The following is a 24,025-nucleotide window of genomic DNA, read 5'->3' on the forward strand; positions in this document are numbered from 1 at the left end:
CTTTGTTCCCAGAGTCGCCTCTATTCACAATTAAACTATCTATTTTGCTTGCCCCCAAATCGATGAAAGAATAAGGAACACAGCCTGCCTGCCTTCGTCCCCTTCTGCAGCTGCCCCCCATCTTGCTCATCTTCCCTGCAGATAAAAAAAAATCGAAAATCGGAAGTGGGAGGTTCGGCTTCCGCTACGGCTAGCCTAGACTACTTATAAATCAACCAGGACTAGGTCCTTGTCGAAAACGTCTAAACCTGTCAATCAACATCAAACTCGTCAAAGGCGGGTCTGCAAACCACGACAGCTGCTGTGGAAACAGTAAATAGGTCACTGTGCCAGTCTCTTCGCCGCGTCTCTTCGTGAGAGGGAGCTTGCAGAAGCTGCTTTCTGATTGGTCGATAGCTGCTGAGTGCCTCCATTTTATGCATGCAGGCCGCCATTTGCCATGTTGAGGGAGTTTGAGTGGCAGTGATCAAGTACCCACCCTTTCCCGCTAAAGTGAAGACAAGTGTTTATGCGACACAACGGCTGTCCACGTTGTCGGATCCGCTAGACAAAGGGTTCGACACTCGTCCAAGTGTTGGCACGGGAGAGTATTTATATATTTTTTTTGTTTTGGTCGCCGGCGTTTTCGCCGCCCTAACCACCATTCACGCTGGAAGCTCCGTACGGGTCCAACATGGACGACCAACAAAGGCTGATGCATCCCCAAGGCCCAGTGAGCATGGCGAGTGTCATGCCGCAACAAGGGGGATACGACGGAATGCAGTCAGCTGCACCAGATCCAGACCAGAGGAAACAAGAAATTGGAGACATTCTTCAGCAGATTATGACAATTACTGACCAAAGTCTTGATGAGGCCCAGGCAAGGTCAGTGGACAGGTGAACCTATTTCGCTATTTTGGTGAAGGCGTTTGCTTGCGAATTCTCCGCTATGGTTAACCTCAGCAGGGCCCCGTAACAAACACGGGGATATTTCGAACCAACTGAGGGCAAGTGATGTGTTAGGTATTCATTCAGATAGTTCTTGACTGCAACTCTTATCATTTGTTGTAAACATATTGTAACTGTGTCCTGACTTGATTATTGGAGGAGCACAAGTTAGCAAATGTTTGAACTATTTCGCATGGTTAAAGTAATAGAAACTAAGGAGAGTTGAGCCAGAGGAGCTGGTGACAGGAGTCGAACAATGACTCCATATATCTTGATAAAAGTTTTTTGTTCGTACAGACGAAATGGCCAAACATTATTCAATCAGATATTTCGTTTAAATACACTCAGGTACATGTCAACCCGATAAACTAATAAAAAGCAGTAAATGAGGGATTTCATGAGAAAAGCTCATCTCTAAGACCAGGATTCAGATATTTCCACACACACTGACTACAGGCGCCCACATAATTATACCCAGCACATTTTCTCCTACTCTTCCTCTCATAGTTTCACTGTTTGCAGCATCAGTTGATAGCAGTAATGATACTTGAATAGTGAACATAACCATAGACACTGGCAACAAAGATATAAATAAACATCTGTATTTTTGGCCTACACAGATTCCTGCAGTATAGATAGGAGAGAGGATGATATTTGTAATTATTGTCTGTTGCAAGATTTGCATACAATCATCCATTTGCATGATATTCTCATAATTTTGTTTTGAACATAAAAAAGGTTATCCTTAATGATAACATATAAAAAGTATCTGGCATATCTAGTGCTGTAGCAAAAGTGTGGAATATTGTTTGAAATTGCCTCTTCTCATACCATCAGGAAACACACACTGAATTGTCATCGAATGAAACCTGCACTCTTCAGTGTGCTTTGTGAAATCAAAGAGAAGACAGGTGAGGTTCACTTCTGAATGAAAATTTCTAGTTGTTAAGTGAATGTTTTAGCCAATCTATTAAAAATGATGATGTCTGCCATTAGCGGTTGTATGCAGAGAAAAGGTGTTGAATGGTTGGTTGGGCAACATATTAGGCAGCTGTTTAGTAGTTTGAGCATCATCTTGGGCTTGTAGTTCTTGTTAGCATCCCACTCATAGAATGGATGCTGGAAAGACAGACTCCTTCATTGTGATGGACTTGCAGCTCTAGCCCATCAGTATGAGCTTGTGATGTTTATAAACTTTGGTTCACTTTCACTGATCAGTTTGCAGAGTATAGGGTGGTATCTATGGGTGGAACAAACACAGGGCTTCTGCTAAGGCTAAATTCTTTGGGGTCCCAGGGACCCCTTCAGATTTTTAAGGGGTCCCTGTTCTTCGCCCAACTTTGGAGGGGACCCCATTGACGAAAATTGAAGGGGTCCTCCGAACTTTTAATGCGTACTGTACGCAATTTTTTGCGTAAGCAGAAGCCCTGAAACATACAAATTAGAGAAAAAAATGCACCAGGCATTATTACTTTGTGCTTTTCTTATTGCAGACAAATTTTATGGTTAAAAGTTTCCATACATAGCTTTCTAGTGGAAAAAACCTGAAGAGAGGGAGGACAAAGGATAATATTTATGAGGGTTCTGAGCTTTTATAAGGATATTCTATCACCTAGTTGTTATTTTCAAACAAAGAGTTAAAAAAATCTGTGGTACATTTTTTTTTTAAGAATATCCTTAACCATTTAGGGAAATCACTATCATCCATTAGCAAACAGGAATTAAAAGGAGATAAGAATCCTGTTCAACAACCTTTCATTGGTTTGAAACCGTATACTCCATCCCTGAGAAGTTTATTTGGGGACACGTCTTGACACAAATGTCAAAAATTTTCCTAGTCTTAGTTTGTGAATGCCTAATGGCTAAAAATAGAAACAATGCTGTTCCATTTAGCATGTGGCATCTATCATTAATACGTTTTAACTAACTGACCCATGTGTGTGGTATCATTCTGTTAACCAGCATACCAAAATTTGATAACCCCAAAACATTTATGCATATTTTCAGTTGGGAATGTTGAATGCTGAGCAATGTCATGAATGATAATAATAGACAGGGTCTGAGAAGAGTTTCAGTATCGGAAAAGTACAGTTTTGAAAAAACAATTGAGAAACATTATTTTTCAGTTTGATAATCATCCTCCTACCAGCTCCTAGATCAAAAAGGGTAACCTCCCATTTTCGTTACTTTGTTTTGACAATTCTCATAATACTGATTGTTATGCAAGGTTATTATAGTATTTTTAATAAAGTTATAAATCTGCTTTATATAAAATCTTATCACAGTAATGCCAAGACACCTTTTGTTTATAAATAGCTGGTAATAGCATGTGCCTTATAAATTATACACTCTAGTATAAATACAGGTTTGAAATGTACATTTGTGAAGTAGATGCAAAGGCACATGATATAACTCCTACAGTTTTATCACTGTCATTATTCTTGGTGCCCTCTAAATTCCTCCTGGCATTTACCTGTCACACAAGGCATTAAGATAAATTCTGCAGAGGTAGCCAGAGATAAGTTGTCAGTGTCAGTGACTGAGCATCTTGTCAGACCTTAAGAAAGCAGAAGTTTTCTGTGTTCTAGTCATTCTCGATCCATGCTTTGTTCTAGACAATTTTTATACCCAGTTCTCTCTAGATTGATGGGAGTCCATACTTTAAAAGCTTAAAGACACTATCCCTTGGCAGGGTTCCCAGGTCCTTGCAAGGTCCTTTTAAGTCCTTTTATATTGAATTTTCGCCAAAAGGCCTTTTAAGTCCTTTTATTTGCCATGCGGTCCTTTCAAATTCTCACACAGGTCCTTACATTTTCTCTGTGACCCTTTTAAGTCCTTTTATCGATAAAATATTACCACAAATTTATTTCCGGAGTCGACTTTGGCGCAAAATACCGACGATTTTTCGCCGCATGTTTTGTCTACACATCTGTACAACACTAGTTGCCCTTCCGTATTCGCAAAAAACACTCTTTTTAAAAAGTCTTTAGAAACTTACTCTTTCTTGAACTTTGATCTTCTAGTACTACTGTGCATAGCTCTATTTCTCTCTCTCTCTCTTCCCGTTAGAGTGTGCGTGCGAGAGAGAGACACGTGAACTGACTTTTGTATTACACCAAAGAATGGCTTTCAGGTTTTGCAATTATTATTACTTAGATTTCTAGAAAACTTGGAACATTAACGGTGTATGTTATCAGCGCGCTAAGGACACTTTTTAAGTTATCTAATCTAAATATGGCAGACAGGCATCAAAATTAACTCTTTGATTATTTATTACTAGAAATACATGTATTTGAGAACATAGAGAAGACCACAGATCATAAATAATACATCTTTCCGACCACACAAGAGAAAAACATAAGCATTGATGACTGTCACTTAGGTCCTTACGAATGCATGAAAGGTCCTTTTAAGGTCCTTTTAAGGTCCTTTTTTGGCACCATCCCTGATCCCTGGGAACCCTGCCTTGGGTTATGCGCTGGAGCTGACAGGGTAAGCTGGCTGATTGATGGGCAGATGAAGAACTTAGATCACTTTATATACATACAATAGTGATGGTAATTAAGTCTCTCCGGAAACAAGGAAAGCTAGTTGTAGAACAAAAGATTGGGAATGCTAAAACAGTGTTTCTTGTCACATAAAATTTACATCAACTGCATAAGAGAAATCCAATTCACATAAAGAAAACTTGCCAAGGGGGTTGAAAATGTAAATTATTTGGTGTTGGAAGCCTGGAAACCTTTAGTCTTATCATATAAAACATTTCCTGCAAACCTTGAAAACTGCTGTTGCTATTACATGCTTTGCATCTGGTTCCAGTCAGTGAGAAAGACTACGCCATCAAGATTATAATAATGTTAATACATTGATGTGGGTTTTTCCCCCCATGCAACTGGTTGGTGAAACTCCATATTTTTTTCTGACTACTCTAAAAACTCATTCATTTTATGGATGAGATAGTGCCATGCCGATTTTGTTTTGTTTTTGGTGGTGGGGGGGTGGTGGCTGGGTGGGTAGAGTTCATTATACTAAACTGCATTAAATAATTATTTGAATCGTTTCAGTGTTGAGCATACGCAACACACAAGAAGAGGAGCCGCCAGATCCTCAGTTGATGAGGCTTGATAACATGCTTATTGCGGAAGGAGTAGCTGGTCCAGAAAAGGGTGGGGGCTCATCTGCAGCAGCCAGTGCAACAGCTGCAGCAGCATCAGGAGGGCAGCCAGAGAGTGCTATTGAACACTCAGACTATCGTGCAAAGCTTGCCCAGATTAGACAGATCTATCACACAGAGTTGGAGAAATATGAACAGGTAAATAAATAAAATATTATCAGAACAAGGTGATGCACTTTTCTACAGGGACAGTGTAACACTCAGTATATATGTTTTATGTGTCAGTAAGGAAAAAACAACATAAAGTATTAATATACAATTGCATTTGTTAGTTTTTTAGTTTGTTTTTCCTCATGTTAGAAGTGCCAAGTGGATGCAATTTCTGTAGAAGCAAATATAGAAGTAAAGATGATTTTTATGGATTGCAGTGATTGATGTGTTGTAGCCATTTAGGGAGGAAAAAATCATTAGAGAGTAAATGAATGCTAGGTTTGCACAGGTACAGGGCTTACAATTCTGTGCCATTAGGATATTTCCAGATTTCCATTTTTTGTAACGTCCAATTTTTTAAAAATATGAAAGGGAGTGTCATAAACAGGGTCTAAACCTTTTGATGGGCCAACTGACCAGGAATGGTGGGGAGATTGGTAGCGTACCTTGGTGAAAGCAGGAAAAACTAGGGTTACCTATGAGACAATTACCATGTCACACATGAAGTTGGCCATACAGAGTGTTAAGAAACCACGAAAAGGATGACCTCAGAGCGTTAATGATGGGAATGCCAGAATGTCTTTTAGACCTAACAAAGTTTTATGATGTTTGGTGAGTGTAATCACAACTGCTTTGAGAGGTAAAAGAACAGGAGACAATCTGCATTAATACTAAAAATAAAATCAATTACATCATAGTCTGAGACATAAAATCAGTCATCTGCCCATCAGATACCGATGAAAGTAAAACCATCTCAAAATGAATTTCAATAAAGCCGAAAAAGACAACAAAAAATAAAAAAGGTTATCAGTTAGATACCAAGTTTAGAATTCTGATAGAGATTGATAGTAAGAGAATAAGATGTTTTCGTAATGAAAAAAAAAATTTGTAAATCTAATAAATCTGCACCTTCAGCCTCTTTGTAGGACAAAAATCTTATGCGATTTCCTGTCACACTAAGTAAGAGTCTACTTTTACAATTGACTTTTGTCTTTATGTTTTTTGTGATTCTATTTTGTGTTCTGTATAATTTGACTTTATAAATGCTCAAATCCTTGCAGATAGGATTTCCTCCATTTTCTGGACCATAATTAAGCCCTGTTTTTAGAAGTCTTGCCAAAGGCTACTACAGTGTAGGTTTATAGCAGTATAAAGCAAATATTTCAAACCCAGGGGATTTTTGAGAGTCAGTTCACATTGACTGGCATACAGTTTTTTTGTTTTTATGGGTAGCAAAGAAGGGTTTACAGTACTCATTCTTAAAAATAGAATGACACCTTTACCCATGTTTGTTACCCTGCAACAGGCAAACACAACTCTCTTAATACTATTTACTTTTTTGACATTTCTGTTGATGAGTGGTTTAGTTTAGTCCTTGTTACTCCTTGAGGAGCATAGGGCCGCAACAACACCTCTCCAGCGGATCCGTATAGGGCAGCCCCCATCAGTTGGGCCCCTGTGGTTCTGATGTCCTTTGCCTCACTTTCTACTGTTCTTTTCCAAGTCTGCTTTGGTCTTTCAACTCTCCTTTTCCCCTGAGGATTCCAATCAAGTGCCTGCTTGGCAGTGGTGTCAGCTGGTTTGCACACTGTGTTCCTATCCAGCCCCATTAGCACTTTTTGATGTCTTGGCTAGTGGCATTCTGGTTGGTTCTTTTCCACAGGCTGCTGTTGGGGATCTTTTCAAGCCATCTTATTCCCAGAATATGGCATAGGCATTGGTAAAGGTCTGGAGCTTGCTGGTGGTGTTTGTCACTCTTCAGGTTTCAGAACCATATAGTAGGACTGCCTTCACATTGGTGTTGGAGATGCATGTCTTACTGTGGAAGGATAATGCTCGGGAGTTCCAGATGGGGTGTATGCTGTTGAAAGCATGCCTAGCCTTGTTGATGCGTCTTTTGATTTCATCGTCCGCTCCACCGTCCTTGTTGACAATGCTCCAGATAGGTGAAGCAGTCTGTTTCCAGGATGTTCTCTCCTTGAAGTTGGATTGGGAGTTCCTGCTTGTTGTTGATCCTCATCACTTCAGTCTCCTTTCAATTGACCTTTAAGCCAGTCTTCTCTGCTTCCTCAGCTAGCTTATTCAGTTTGGTTTGTGCATGCTGTTGTCAATAAGATAGACTGCTACTCAATAGGTTGCTCAATGATATGGAGTGATGAGTGATTTAGCATGTTGTAATAGTTCTTTTTTGCATACCATTGTCTCTACTTTGTTTCAGGCTTGCAATGAATTCACCACTCATGTCGTAAATCTTCTTCGGGAACAAAGCCGAACACGACCTATTGCACCTAAAGAGATAGAACGAATGGTGGCAATCATTCGCAAAAAGTTTTCGGCCATCGAAATGCAGCTAAAACAGAGCACTTGTGAGGCAGTCATGATCCTAAGGTCCAGGTTCTTAGATGCCAGGTAAGAAATTTTAAATTTTGGCTTGACCAGGAGACTGAAAGAGTGAGACATCAGAACTGTCATTTTCCTTTCTTTTAGTCACAAAATCATAATGACTAAAAGAAACAGTTTGTAAAAAGCAATTTTGCTCAACGTCCATGGCATTTGAAGTTTGTCACTAGCAGAGGGGGGGCACAATATTGGTTTTGTATATTCCTATGGTTAGGATCAGGAAACCTTTATCATCAAAGGTTGGAATGCAGGTAGTTGGGCACCTAGGAGTAGGAGAACTTATTTAACTAGACTAATGTCTCCAATCGATTGGAAGCCAAGGCCGAGAAACACCTGGAGACGGGACCTCGCCACTGACACCAAGCTCACCGGAAAACATGTTGCACCTGGCAGATATATAAAGATTGGTGGTGAAATCTGTTATCCATTTGATTTTGGTTAGTTTTAAATTTCATTACAATGAATTTTTATTCACCTCTTTTAATTAATTTGATGTTTTAATGGTGTAATTAAGAATATGAATTAATATAATTAAAATATATCAGAACATCACTTTCAGATGCATAGTTACAGCGTGAACAAAGAAAAATTATGTGTTAAAAAATCATGTAGAAGGTACTTTTGTTCCTTTTTATTCTAATAGTGGGAAATGTCCAATTTCACTAAAGTTTTATCATTTAAAGGCATAAAGTCAGGTTTCAAAAGTTTCAGGTTGATTTGAAGCATAAAGTTGAATACCTTTTCTATATAAATATTGAAATTAGAATTTGGAAATGTATTTGTAAAAATGGCAGTTCTGATGCCAGAGTGTTTGGAGAGAGTGCTTGTTGATCAAATGCTGCAGCTTATATAGCAACAGAGTACAGAAAGAGACTGCATGTACCTTTACTTGTGATAAATTGCATACACACAGGAGATTCACTCACCACAAGAAAAAGAATGAGAGTTTTCATCACTTTTTAAATTAGTAACAGGATGAACATTATAATACTGAGTACTTTCTTTACATTTTGAAGGAAATCATTTCAGAATGGACAGTACTTCTGTCTCTTTAAATGCTATTTAAAATGATAACATGTAATATTATTTCTTATTATTTATTAGTTTCTAAGAAGTTGTTCAAGAATGTACTCACTGTTATATGCATATCATCCAAAGCTGCAGTTATATTTAAAAGAGACTGTTGATCTTTTATATGCATGTGTCCTCTGCTCTAGTCTCAGTACCCATCTACATGCACACAAATACACACATTTATGTACGAGTATCTTTACTCATAATGCCTTGGATGCAGTTTAAAAAAATTCCTGTCTGTATATGGTTATCATGTCTTTCAAGTAAGGGGAACCTCAAAACAGAATTTATAAACAAATTAAGATTTTGATATATTAAATTTTTTAACTTAATGACTGATTATAATTTATATCATTATAATAGTATTATTAATTTAAAAGAAGACCAAAGAGAAGATCTATGATTGAGAATAATATAAGTTTAAAATGGGAAAGTTAATTGAACTTAACACCTTCATCGGTTTGTCATAAAAATGCATTTTTTTTTTTTTTTCATTTAAGACTTTTTTGGGGAGGGGCAGGCGTTTGGGGTGCAGACTGACATTTACTAATTATTTGGTTGAATTTCTACATACTAATCATGTAGTTGTGCCATAAGTGCACTACAAGTTGCACAGTTATAAACATGTGCATTACTAATCAGTTACAAATGTGTACAGTACTACACAGTTGTAAATGTTTACACTATGAATCATAATACAAATATACAGCTGTAAATGTCTCATTACTAAGTGCGTTGTTTTGAACATGAAAGAACGCCAAGTAAACGAGGGATGCGTGTAGGAGGAGAATAGTGGAATATAAGTAACACTTGAGGTTCCCCTTTGTGTATTTTTTGTTTTGTTTTTTTTTTTGGTGATGTCTAATTTCTTTTTTTAATTGTTTGGGTCTGTGACAAAACTGAAAGGAACTCTTAAAACCATTCAGTAGGAAATTTTTTTTAAAATCTAAGTCTAGAAATCTGCAGAATTTTATTTTAATGCTTAGAAATATCATCATATATGATAGTATTTACCTTTGAAAAATAAAGAGAAACTTTATATTAACATAAGACAGAATAAATGTGATATTCTTAAAACTTTGAAAACTTTTGTTCTTAATAATAAGCTTGATAGATTTTTTTTAACAATATTTTTTAATAATACAAATTTTGAGCTGTAGAGAAATAACAGAACATGGAAAGTTATTTCTTTGCCATAATAAATTCACTGAAAAGACCTACAACATTGTACTGTTCTGTGTAGCTCTAGGAACCAGCTTTCAGAAGTAGGAGAAAAAGGTCAGGAACAAAATTTATTTTTAGTCTTGCTTCAATTTACAATGTTAGCTTATGTGAAAGAAAAGCAAGCACTTAACCTTTAAAAAAAATTCCTTTGTAAATTTTTTTTATTAAATTTGTTATGACTTTTGTCTTTACAAACAATATGTCCTAATTTTCCCTCTCGGTAGAGGTTGTGGGAAATATTTATAGATTAAATTTAGAATGCAGATTATATTAAAGTTTTAAGGTAGGTAATTTTAATATCATTTTTGTAAAGCTGATACAAAAGTTGGGTTTATGTCTGGTTAAAGAGTACCTCTTGATGTGCAGCGTTTGTCACAGGTTCCTGCAAGCTATTATCACCAGTATTCTGTAAAGCACTTGGTATCTGCTGTAGGTTTTCTCCTGTCAGTTAAAATTAAGTACACCACCTGGATGCAGAGTTTGGGAAAGTCAGATCTAGACGCTGCTCTGGACTCTTGTGTCAGGTTTCCAAGATTTTTGGTGGGCAGCTTCCAGAAACCTAGGCCAGCTATGAAATACAAGCAGTTGTGTAGAGTGGCCAAAGAAAAATATTGACATGATGCATGCAGTTTCTAGAGATAGGAGCAGATTTTCTTTCTGAATTGTAAATTCACTGTATTTGATATACAAGTGTTTTTAGCTACTATCAGTATTATAATTGAAAATATTCTGAGATATAGATGAAGGCTTGAAGATTTTTTTAAATTTCTGGACACTTTAGTACACTTTCAAAACAAGTTCTGGATAGTCTGTATAACAAACAAGCAAGGCTCATGAAAATACATCCAATTTATTCACAGACACTTGATATCGTCGCACATGATAGTACTAGATGAAGAGAAAATAATGGCTGCATATGGTCTTGAAAGCTGACACAATTTGATCGAGTAGTTTTGAAAAAGTAAAAAGAAAAAAAAGAGCTACATAGACCCTTTTTTTTTTTTTCTTCTCCTGCTAGACGGAAAAGGAGGAATTTCACCAAGAATGCCACGGAAATTTTGAACGAGTATTTCTACTCCCATCTGAGTAATCCTTATCCTAGTGAGGAAGCTAAGGAGGAACTTGCACGTAAATGTGGGATATCCGTCTCCCAGGTCAGTATATGGCTTAGACACATCTCTCTTTTTATTTTCCGTAGACGGAAAAGACGGAATTTCAGCAAACAAGCATCCGAGGTGTTGAATGAGTATTTCTACTCGCATCTGAGTAACCCATACCCTAGCGAGGAAACTAAGGAGGAACTAGCCCGAAAATGTGGGATAACCGTTTCTCAGGTCAGTATTGTGTTTGAACGGCTATGTCTTTCTTTTCGTTTTCCGTAGACGGAAAAGACGGAATTTCAGCAAACAATCATCCGAGGTGTTGAATGAGTATTTCTACTCGCATGTGAGTAATCCATACCCTAGTGAGGAGGCTAAGGAGGAACTAGCCCGAAAATGCGGGATAACTGTGGCACAGGTCAGTTGGGTTTTGGATTCTGTCCCTGTCAGGGTGTCTCCAAAGAAATGCTGACTTTTTGCAAATATGCATTATTTTGGTTTTATATTAAATTAACCAATACAGAGTGAACCTGTATTTTCAGTTTTTATTGAAATAATCTTCCATTTATTGATTTTTAATTCCTTTTTTTTAGGGGCTTCTTTTAAAAAGTTATAGTAAGATTGTGTAAACAATTTTTGGCAGAGTAATATTTTCTGTTTGATATTCAAATGTGCGTGCATACACGTTAACGTCACAAGATTACATATATACATTCTTGAGCAACTCAAGTGACAGGTATGACCTTAAAAAACCGTTATTAAAAATAAGATTTAACAACGTTGGGTTGAATAAGCAGTAGATTTACACCAGAGGAAAAGAACACCTTGCACATCGTTGTGATCTTTGCTTGAGACCAAACTGTCAGCATTTCTGTATCTCAGAGTTCAGAGATACCCTGACCTATGTGTGATTACCTCAGTAAGTTTCTTTTTAAATTAAATTTATTCACTTATTTACCAGCTGCTTTCCTCTTTAAAAAAAAGACTAACACTTTCTCCAGAAAAGATTTAATTTTAATTTATTTGAGATTTGCACTTACGATTATTAATCTATTAAAGCGTCTTTTTCGTTGTCGGCAACAAAGAAGAGAGATTCATTAGATTTATTAGACGCTGGTGTGGTCTGTTTACCATTTTTTCTCCATTGAATACAACAAGCACTTCTCCTCTAGAATTCAAATGTATTGACAATTATTTTTGACAAATATTATATTGTTGTAGATTTGTTTTATTAAGCATTCTTACAATTACTAGTACACTTACTGTGGTTTGAATGCAAAATAGAAAAAATATTAGACAGAACACCTCTAAAAACATTTTTGACAAGTTTTTATATCTCTCTGGCATTGTCATTGTAGTTGACTTGTCTGCATTTTAAACATCAACACTATTATGTCTTTTTTACTTTTAATTTTTTAAAGATAATCCATTTAGTGATTTTTGTCCTGAGAGTATGTTGCAGCACGAGTCAACAATCTGTCATCAGGAGTTAGTATTATTTATTTTATCATTGCCCTCACAGTTGCGTAGACAAAGCCTTCTGATCAGGAACAAAAGGGAAGGGTTAACAGTATTTTGTTTGTCAACATATTTAGATTTTAGGACTAAATAATTGGTACTCCAGACCTTTGTATAACTAACGTGGAATCTCTTTTTTTTTGCCCAATTTCAGCTTGTTAACATATGCTTCAAAACAAATTTGGCTTTTTAAAAACTAAAATGCTGCCTGTGCAGCGTCACATGGTGCTTTTGCTTTTTCTTATTTTGCATTTTATCAAAAGGTGCATTACCATGTGGCAAAGTAGATGATGTGAGCACTCCCCTACTCCTTGCCACCACCACTCAAAGTATCTTAATTTATACACTTCATGATTCATAAATATAAACCAAAGCCAATTAAAGTTTATTGGATTTCTTGCATTTGCATTTTCTTGTTAAAAGTTGTGATTTTACAGGGGAGCTCTAAGAAAAGTCGTTTTGCAAATTTTGTTTACAAAATCAAGATGTTTGAGGCTTGTGGATTTTTTAAAAAAGAAAGATCATTATTTCTTTTATGCATACTTGTAATTGCACTATTGTGTGGATTTTAAAAAACCCAAAATTTGCAAAACCTTCATAGATTGTGAACCATTTCAAAGATGCCCTTAATTATAACACACCTTCAAAGTACTTATATTGGACTAGGACATTGCATAACTTGTGATTTAATAACTTCCATATATTATCATTCTCATTAGTTTGGTTTAAGAATTAGTCCTGAAATTTTCCAATCTAAAATGGAATAAGCTGTGTTCCTATATTAATAATGGACTAAATGAAAAAAATGAACCTTTGAACTTAGATGCATTAACCTTGGATATAATTATAGGACAAATGCATTACTTGGGTGCTATTCAATGCCATTAGCCATACTTGCCAGGCCTAATTTTAACTGATGCAAAGTAATTGAATTATTTTTGTCATTTGGTTTAAGACAGTTTATTAAGGACACCATGCTGGTTAAGCATCTGTAAAAAATGGCATACCACCCAAGTAAGCATATTTGTACCTGTGTTGGTAAAATTAATTCCTATGCGGAAAAGCAGGGTTAGAATTCAATCATCTAGAATTCAAAAGTTTCTGTGGGCACTTGAAATTAAAACTATTGTAAGCTACTGTTCACTTTTCATGTTGAGGCAGACATAATAGTAATTTTTATTTTAGGCTCTTACATATTGTTTTTTGACTTTTTTTTTGCAGTAAACCTGTCAGATATTTTGGCTATTAATAACAATAACAAGTTAAAGTTTCCTTTGTCTTGAGGTTTCTCCTGCAGTTAAAAAATGATAATAATACCAAAGTTAATTTACATAGTACTTTTTACCCCATCATCAAAGACTAGCTGAAAGGGCTTAACAAAAAATATAAACACAGAGAACAATAATAATGGTCTCACAACAAAGAGTTTGTTGTGTTTACGGTTAGTGAGATTAAAAAAACCAAGGGTAGGCTAGTGACAGGAATTTTTGTACTGGAGAAAGATTTATTTTTCATTCCCTTACACTTAGTTACATGGAAAGGGGTTAAAATCACTTTGCTCTATTGGTTTGAACATTGTGTTAAAGTCTGCTTGTCTTGATGTGAATTAAGTGGACTGAGGGACAAGTGGTTAGGTTAACTTTGGAGATTATTGTATGCCACTCAGAGAAATATTTGGAACTTAGTTCAGGTTGATATTCACATCTTGCTATCATTTGTGTGTGTATATATATAGTTGTATGTTTTAAAACACCTTTTTTTTTCGGGGAATTTAATTTTTTCATGAATGTGTTCTTTGCCAACATGGGAGGCAACATTTTTTCAGGTTTGCAAACAAATTGTTTACTTGCTAGTCTGAAACGCTTTTTCAAAACTGACACTTCTGTACTCTTTCACACAAGAAAACAAGACTGACTCTAACATGGGGCATGGTCAAACTCATTGGACAAGAAAGGTGTCTGGCAATGCAGTGATACTGTAAGCAGTTTTGCTGATTGTCCAGCATGATCTTGCTCTATGATTAGCATTCAAAGAGAATCACTGAAACGTTCCAGTCTGCAGAAAAATGTAGCTTACACGAAGGATGTAAACCTATGCTGGCTGCATTCTATCTTTGTAAATGTGTTTTGAGCACTGGGTTCATTTGTGTTTGAGGATCTTTACCAATTCTACGTCCAGTTCAACTGTTCTCAGCATGTGATGCTGTTGAAGATTCGTTCAGTTTTGCAGTGGAATTAATTTTTTTATTATTGGCCTGACAACTTCTATAATGATTGCCATGTTGAAGCATGCAGTAGGTAAATTCAAACTGTTAGTGTTTGTATCATCATCTTCTGTTGTGCCAAGATTTTCCAGTTGGCTGATCTTTTTATCACCTTGCTCTGGTTAAAAATTTCATTGCCGAATCTCTAAAACCAGAATGCCAATGTTTTGACAATCTGCACTCAGAATACTGATAAACAGCTGTCATGTGCAACATGGCAGCCTACTTTAACTGCCTGAGACCTGTGTTTTAGTTGTGATTGTTAGTAAACAATCATAACCCAAAGTTTTATATGATTCAGAATGTCGGTGTTTATCATTTTAAGCCCAACTTGGAGTTGTTTTTCGCTTTAAAGTGAATCTCTGGCTATCATCACCAGGTCAGTTCCTGCAGGACTATACTGTTCCCACAGGGATACCCAATATTTTCTCCATCTTTTTTCTATGTTTAATATCACCAGAGCCTGGCTCTGAAAAAGTGCTGATGCAGATTCCATGCCATGCAGTCACAGAGCTTGGTGCTGTATCCACCTTTTGTTACCTTCTTTGTTGTTAGAGAGGTTAGTTGTTTACTAACCCTGACAGGATAATGTATTCTATTCTGCCACCATTAGTATGGAAGTGAGATCATAAATGTTCCTTAAGATTTATGTTCGAGAGGGGTAGGGGGTAGGAATGCATTCCTGAAAGAGCTCACATTTGGATGGGCATGTACTAGAATGTTCTTACTGCTGATTTAACAAATATTTAAATTTTGGGGTAAAATAATATTTGGTTACTGATCAATCTGCCATTAGTGAACAGTTAACACAAACATATATTGTCATGCTGGCTGTAGGACAGTAATAATACAATGTACTGGGAAGGCTGTATTGAGTAAGGTAAAGGGGGAAACAATTCTGCAGCAAAAACATAGAGGTTGTTAATGGCAAGCAGTACACAGAGGTTGACTTCAGGAAAAGACCTCAGGACAAGGCAGGGCGGAAGTGACAGGATTGATTGATGAAGAAGCCAGCACAAGGGGAGCAGGCAAAGAACCCTGCAGCTATCTCATTAATTCTGGCAGCTGACACCTTCCCTGGCTGCCATAGAGCTGTGACACTGGCAGTACTAGCAGCCCTTTGAAGGCATTCTTTGGTTGGAGTTTAAGGGGATTATAAATGTCAGCTGTTTTGTAAAGACTGTTTAAGGAATGTAATGGAATAATAAGTTTAATCTCTTGAGAAGTAACATTCCATTTGTAAACCTGTAACTGTAGTTATTTTTAAAGACCACACACTTGGTCATTATGATTTGGGTGTCCTGAACCATTTAAGATATTAAATTTCAAATTCTTAACTCATAGACTCGTAAGAATTTTGTCCTTACAAGAAGGTTGTCGCTAATAATAGTTTGATGTTTTTCTAAAAACAAAGGTTGACATTTTAAAAGCATATGTGTTAAAACAGCAAGATGGAGATGGCTGAAAAATGATTTTTTTTTAATTATTTTGATTACTGTTGAACATTCATAATGGGAAGCAGCAGATCTTATAATGCTTTTATGCAAATAGTGAGGTCAACAAAAGATCCAGCCTCTGCATTCAAAAATTACCAATCAAAAGGAAGAGGCAGATCTTGTCATAAAATTTAAAGGGAGAATGTGTATCAATGTATTTGGTGATTTACAAGACCATATATTTGTAAATCGTTACAACCAGAGAAAATATCAGTGACAGGATGTGTAGTAGTGCTAAGCAGTATTAAAGTAGCAAGTTGTTCAAATCACCTAATATCTGTAGCAGCAAGAAACATGAATGTTTGTACTTTACTTTTATAAGTTTCTTTTTTGTGCACAAATGTCACTTATCAAATCCTTGAGCAGAAAATTTGGATTTAAAAATAAGTACTTTATGTTATCAGTTATGATAAATTAATTAGTAAATATAATAAGCTTTCTATAAATAAGCTCCATGGCTAACCTCCAGCAGTCAACGAAATTGCTGATATTTTTAAGCATTTTCACTGACTCCTATGGCTGTGTTGTGTACATAACTGAGAGATGTGGTGTAAAATAAAATTGTTGCCTGTTACACTTATATTTTAGAAATGATATCAGCTGCTGATGTTTATGTACAACTTTATGCCTACTTAAAAGTTGATGTCTGTTAGATTTCTTTGACACACTTCTGGCATGTATTCGCATTCTGCAGAAACTGTGCACACTTCTGTGAATCATGGTAGAGCAGTCAGTTCAGATTTCAGTGTTGCAGCAATCATTACCAATTACTCCTGATATTTTGATGAGTAGTTTTTGATTCAGGTGTCAAACTGGTTTGGCAACAAGCGGATCAGGTACAAGAAGAATATTGGCAAGGCACAGGAGGAGGCAAATCTCTATGCAGCAAAAGCAGCTTCCGCAGCATCAGCACAGCAGCTGGTGCAAGCTGTGTCAGATCCTTCCTCTCCTCCAGGTTAGCTTTTTTTAAATTTTTTTATAAATGAGATGAAAAATCTCATAAACAAAATGAAAAATTATAACTGGTTACCAAAAAGCCATTCATTAGACTGTTAGTTCTTCATTCTCCTTCATAAAATTATTTAATTAACTTTGCAACTTCAATAAAGGTGTGTAGAACTGACGTGCCTTGGGTGTTGAATTAAAGTGCATCAGAATGTAATTTTTATCACAGGCATCACTATTAGTGGTACTAAAATCGATGTGATCTTATTTGGTTGCAGGTTCAAACTATGGCCTTTCATCGCAAGGAATGGGAGGACAGCAAGGTGGAATGTACATGAACCTCAATGGTGAAAGCTACCAAGGCGACAACTCTGTAGGTGTTTGAGTGCATTGCTGTTGAGTGTAAATATGTTTTGTATTGTTCTTGCCTTGTCCTCCTCACTCTCTTTTGAATTATGTATATTTTTTTTTGGAGATGCTGGGTGGAGAAAGGTAGGCAGTATAGGCAACACTGGAACTAAAACTGTATGGAATAGATTTAAAGCCTTCATCTGTCTTGAGAGCAGTTATGGAGGGGTTAGCATAGTTAACTACAGCATTATCACCTGACATGGTGCATCCTGATATAGAAGTGAGCTACCGAAGTATCACCTGACATGAAAGACTACAGGATGTGCTTAACAGTATACATTCTGCTTTGGATGAAGTCCCTTGATGATGCTTAGAAAATCTTCAAATGGTGATAATTATAGTGATGAAAGACAGGATGACAGCTGATCTCATTGCTCCAAGAAAGTGATAAAATCTTAATCTTTCTAGTGCTGACCTGGAAAGTGAGGTGAGTACGTTAAGGGTTAGAAAATACAGGCTTCATATCAGCCTAGATTTCAGCCTTTGTTTGCATAGAGGTTTAGATGTAGTATTGGACAAGCAAATAGGTGCTTGTGTGATTTTATGCATGTGATGAAAGAATTATAGATTAGGAAGGCTACTATAGATTCAATTAAGTGGAAATTGTATACAATTTGCAAGGTTTAATGAGCTGTATTTGGATAATGTTATGTGTTTTTTTAAACATCAGTTTAACCTCTGGGTTATCTTTGTGCAAAATCTGATCATATTGAGCAGATACATCAATAGGTGGCCATTAAAACATTAGTAAACAATGAGCTAGCTGCAACAAAAAAACAAAAAAGAGTAATTTGGCAACTTTAAGGACATTTTTGAGAACTTGATGTTTTAAGATAATCACTTTTTAAAAAATTTCAATATCAAACATAGAGATATATTCAAATTAGAACAATGCCTGTGAAGTAGAAGAGAAGTAAACTCGACATTTGCCCTGTTAACCAACTTGATCCACATGTAGGAAGGAAATGCCAATTGTGTAGTCTAAATAACTTCTTTAGGTCTGGTGATAGTCTTGGTATTAAGATTTAGTTAGGCAAGGAATGGATGTCAGTTTTTTTTTTTTTTTAGAATGAATTATAAAAGTTGCCCAATAAGAATATATTTACATACCTTATTCCATTTCTGGGTGTTGTTAATGTCACAACTATCTACTTGAGATGCATGAGTGTGGCCTTTGCATGATTGTACTGTTTTGAATCCTGTTTGAGCTTTTTTCTTTTAAAAAGCATGTGCTTGTGTGTCTGGTAGTTGTGTATATATATGGTCTTCCACATAAATACATAATAAATACACTTGCACATTGATAACTGCATTCAGAAGTGCAAGTGTGTGTGATCAAGTCTACATATATCCATAAAATACACACCTGCATATGCAATCAGGCCTTGTGCATGCAGGTAACATAGACCTGCTACATTTTTTCACAAAAGCTGTTCGCTGCTTTCCAGTGATTTCTTAAGCATGCTCATCAGTTGTTTGCACACAGCTGGCTTATTGATTTCCCTCTTCATAATTATGCTTATACACTGCATATGTACCCTTTGTCCTCATGATTTTATATCCAGGAGTTCTCTAATAAGTTTTCTTTTATTTTTTGTTTGGCATGTAGGATAAAGCTGCTGTGTTGCTATTCAGTGCATTATGCATGTTATGTAATAAAGTCAAATGGAGTAATAGATAACAGTCATCTGGGTTTTTTTTTTTAAATGTTAACTGAGAAATCTATTTTAGTCCTGCCTTGTAAATTATAGTAAATTCAAATGATGCAGTTTATTTTGAGTGTGACCATGTGTAGATCTCTAAGGGTATTTTTTTTTTTTTGGCATAATCTCAACAAACTGATGGTACAAGGGAGTTGTGAAGTAGTAGTTGTCCAGTGCCTTAGATGATTTTTCAGACTGCAGTAGGAAGGTTACAGTGACTTTGGGAGAGGATTGCACCATAGTTTCTTACAGTTTGGTGTCTGTCAACTTAAAACCTTAAAAGATAGAAATCTGGAGTTGGTGCTTACCTATGCACATGAACAGGTTCTTATAGGCATTAGTGAAAGTGATCGCACATTCACAGGTACAAATTTCCCCACCCAACCAAATCCCATCCGCACCTTTTTCCTAAGTGGAGAAATAGAATACACTACTGATTGCCAAGTGAGAAACATAATAAGGTACCGATGGCAACCATTGTATGTTTGATGCTTCTGAGTTAATTCCCATTTATTGTACCAGTTGAAAAAACTTAATTTAGAGTAAAATGTCTGCATTTATACCCAAAATATTACAGATTATATACCAATCAGTTCATGAAACAGTAGTCATAAACAGTGACGTTTTATTTGAGCATCTCCATTCACTAATTTATAGAATTTTGCATCTTGGCAGCAACCCATATAAATTACAATAAGGATTAAAGTCAAGAGTGTGCATATACAAGTCTACAAACACATGTTGCACAAAGCAAAATGTGGACTGTAACACTTGAGCCTTTCAGGGAAGGAGAGAGCAATATTGTGACACAAGTTGTGTTCTGTTGTAGGTTAGTGCTTTGCGGCATGTCATTGCACAGACTGGGGGCTATAGTACCGAAGGCGCCCCTACTTCTGCTGGAATGTTTGACCCCAATATGTACAACCAGGTACTCCAACCATCCCATTTATAACATTTCTCTTACCTGACCCTCTCCTTACTCACCTTCTTTCATTGACTGAAAGAAGGCTTTAGGTTTTGACTGCAAATATGGGAGGATGGTGACTAGGTTGAAATTGATAGCATTGTCTTAAAATATGTAGCTTATTCTGTGGAGTAATTGGCTTTGGGCCATAAACCACATGACATGATGCATCTTTATTATTTACTAGTTGAGAACCCTAACAGTAATGAGATGCTGTTCATCACTAAACATTGATTTGTCTCCCCCAGCATTCTGTTCCACTTATTATTTTTTTCAAATAAGATGATATTGTATTTATATTCAAACACGTAATGTCCCCCATAATGAATTTATTGTTCTAGGTTGAAACTAGAAAAAGTCATGAGCAAAGGAAAGCAGGAAGAGGGTGGATTAATTTATTGTTATGATATTTCATGCTCATGGAACTAAGATGAACTAAGATGAAAGTCACGTTGATGTCTAAGAAATGCTCATGCTGTTAAAAACAAACTTATTTGAATAACAGAAAAGAGCATTTGCATGGTTAGATTACACAACAGAGAATATACTTCTAGCTCATAGCAGTGGGCAAGTGTTGTTTAGCTGTATTTGTTCAGTCTTGTGCTTTTAGAATCAGGGTTAAAAGAGAGAAAAATCCTTAATCTTAGTTTTAGCATACTGTATGAGAGTATCCCCATTTCATGCATACAAACACTAAATAGGCTTTTTAGGCACATGCGTATATGTGGATGTGCGTTGTAAGGGCTTTCAGTCCATTTCTCGATATAAAAAAGTTGATAAATGACTTTCAGCTATGTGAATTTTAAATTTGGTCTTTTTCTTACCAAATAATGGTAAATGACCATGAAGACATGTTAGTCAGGTCATTTCTGAGTAAACAGTGTTTCATGAAAACTCACCAAGTTTAAGGACAGTCATTATTTTAGTATTTTAATCCATGTCACACCCTTAAGCTTGCATTAGGGATTAGATAGGTACTACAAGAATAAGGAAAACAGAAATATCATATGACCTGTTAATAGAGGAGGATATAATCTTAATGCTAGAAATGTCTGATGGAGAATGAACTGTTTGAAGCTGAACCTTGGCTTTGAGAAAGGCTTGTATTTGTTGCAAAATGATGCTCTCAGTTGACAACCACTTTTCTTTGTTAACAACAGCTGATATTGCTAGCTTTTAAAATGTCTTCATCAAATCATGCACTAATGACATAGTTCTCGTGCATATTTATTGTCTCAGGTCTGCATAATTTGTAAATCACATGTTTAACAAAACACGGTTACCAGTGTAGTTATTATATTTAATACATAGTTTTTGCTGTTAACTCACTCTAACACAATTTAATATTGGTTATGGACAAGGAGTGCATGACAAGTTAACTCTTATTTTGGGTCTTGACAGAAGTCCAGAAATGGACCCAAATAGATGTTAACGGTTGTGGAGGAACAATTGATCGATGGACTGTCAGTTTTGCAGAAAGCAACCCAGAAGCTGCATTCATATTTTTAAAAATTGTTCAGCAAAAGAGAATGTCTGTGTGTGCACACAATGTGTTGGCCATTAGAATTTCAGCATCTTGTATCAATATATGTAGTGCTTATGCTTGGGTGTTGTTTTGTAGTTTTGCTTTCTTGGGGGCGGGGCTGGTCTTTGTCCAGCTGGAGTGATTTGCGTAAGCTTTTGTTTGGTGTCTTTTGGGAAGCACCTTATAGCTTTTTCTGTGAGGCTTTTAGCACAATTCCTCTCTTTTTTCCTTTTTTTATTATGCGTTTATATAGTTGTTTTGGATTTTAAAGTTTCTTTTTGTTTTATTTGTTTCATTCGGTCTCTTGTTGTGATTTGATTGACTCCATTCAAATACTAGCACATTAAGTATCATGGATCAATAAGATGTCCTTTGGAATAGTAATTTATAAACTACAAAGTTGCTGAAAATTAAAGATTGTGCCCTTAATGTTGGCTAGATGGCAGAATGTAGATACTTTTAAAACTAGATTTGGCCATGCAACTTGTTGGAGGTAGCGTGTATTGTATGTACACTTAAGAGTGTGTTGTCTTCGCTGGCTAAAATAGTAAGTTTTATAACTGTACTGTTCAAGAAGCTTGATGAAGTTTTATGGTAGCCAAAACAAATTGCATGCATTAAAGTAGATTATGCAACTGTAGTGCTGCTGAAGCTGTGTAACTAAAAAATTTTTGATGTTGGAATAAGGCTTAAATGTGATATTTGCTTATAGGATTAGCTACTTGTCGATTCGACCATTTTCTAATTCGGTCAAGTTGATTTGACCATGCACAAGTTTATTCAACAAGTCAATTCGGCCACAGCCATAGTTTGACTACCAAGTACAGAAGTTACTATCCATTGTAACAACACTTTTGTTGCTTGTTGTATGTATACAACCTTTTACTGTATACAAATTAGTTGATACACACGGGTCAGCCACCATTGTTAACAAATAAAAAGTAGGTGCTGTTAGATTTGGTGCATGGATACCTATATATGAGTGTTTAAGAAAACCTAACATTCCTTGTTTAGTTTACTCAATAACAGAGCAATGGGCATGACACAACTGTATGGCTCATGGCCATGCTTTTTTAAATAGAAGAGTAAAGTATTCAAAGTGCAAAGATGCAGAAAACTGAGTTACATTGACTGGGGTCTCCCTTTTCTTTCTTTTTTTTTAATCTTTCACACAAAAACAAGATAGATTTGCATCAACCAAAGACAAGAAAGGAGATGACATCAAAATTCACTTACTTCATGGCCAAATTATCTCATAACTGATGATCTTGTAGAACTAACTATAGGCAGTGGTCAAATTGACTTAAATCGACTTTTGGGCTGTTGTTGAATGGTAAATGATCAAATTGACCAGCCGTCATAGTGTCTATTATTTCAGGTCAGTTTTATGTTGAATTTATGCTTATTTCTATAATTATAAAAGTAATTTCCTTGTTATCTTAAAATTTCTTCCCCTTACACAATTGCCTCCCCCCCCCCCTAAATAGGACCGATTTCTGTGCCCCATTGCTTACTCGTACCCTGTACGAAAAAGATCAGCATTAAAATGCACTTTACGCACGAGTTGTTTTTGTATTTCCATGCACATGCGCAGATTAACACTAAAGCGCCACTACGCTTTAGGAAGAAACCGTAACTTTTAGGGAACAATTTTAGAAGTGGAAACTTTTTTTTTAAAAGTCCAAAATGATTCCATAGAACATTTGGGTTTTGAGTTGTGTTCTTTGTGCATTTCAAACGGGTTATGAATGCAGAGGTACATCAGAATCTAGTAATGCAGAAATATAACAAGAAATGGTTATGCTTAATCTGATCTGTGTTAAACTTTGCTTGACATTTTAACAGATTGTCATTTCTCCTCAATAATAGTATAAACAAAATTATGGAGGAGTTGGCTTGGATATTGACAGGTAATATTGATGGCATAAACAATGGTGCTATGCCATCTTAAACAAAAAGAATGTTCTGTGCAGAATAACTGGGTAAGCACAAATAAAATTCTATGCAGGTGGTATCTGAGCATACCCAGTAATTGAGTCCTTGGCAGTTCTTGGATTAGGACTAGTGAAAGAATATAGCCAAGCCCATTTCTTCCATGTAATAAGCTTTGTATGATGAAACCAAGGCCACAGTTAAGTGTTCTGTAGACAA

At 36.1% G+C, this 24,025-nt stretch overlaps 1 protein-coding gene across 10 annotated transcripts in view; it reads left to right on the forward strand.

Moving 5' to 3' along the window:
• Positions 1-274: 274 nt before the first annotated feature.
• The window catches only part of LOC112575524 (pre-B-cell leukemia transcription factor 1-like), a 30,599-nt gene continuing 6,848 nt past the window's right edge, over positions 275-24,025 (forward strand). The window contains exons 1-8 of one of the 10 annotated variants that reach the window (XM_025257452.1): positions 275-876; positions 1,765-1,838; positions 4,992-5,239; positions 7,470-7,660; positions 10,968-11,103; positions 17,131-17,281; positions 17,550-17,644; positions 20,215-20,313. In XM_025257452.1, coding sequence (XP_025113237.1) covers positions 674-876; positions 1,765-1,838; positions 4,992-5,239; positions 7,470-7,660; positions 10,968-11,103; positions 17,131-17,281; positions 17,550-17,644; positions 20,215-20,313 — 1,197 coding nt within the window. In that variant the 5' untranslated portion in view covers positions 275-673. Of the gene's footprint in view, positions 877-1,764; positions 1,839-4,991; positions 5,240-7,469; positions 7,661-10,967; positions 11,104-11,147; positions 11,284-11,331; positions 11,468-17,130; positions 17,282-17,549; positions 17,645-18,090; positions 18,110-20,214; positions 20,314-24,025 lie in introns of all 10 variants that reach the window. The other 9 variants (XM_025257451.1, XM_025257454.1, XM_025257450.1 and 6 more) reach the window with 9 other exon arrangements.

This window comes from Pomacea canaliculata, linkage group LG11, assembly GCF_003073045.1.
Source record: "Pomacea canaliculata isolate SZHN2017 linkage group LG11, ASM307304v1, whole genome shotgun sequence".
NCBI classification, from domain to species: domain Eukaryota; kingdom Metazoa; phylum Mollusca; class Gastropoda; order Architaenioglossa; family Ampullariidae; genus Pomacea; species Pomacea canaliculata.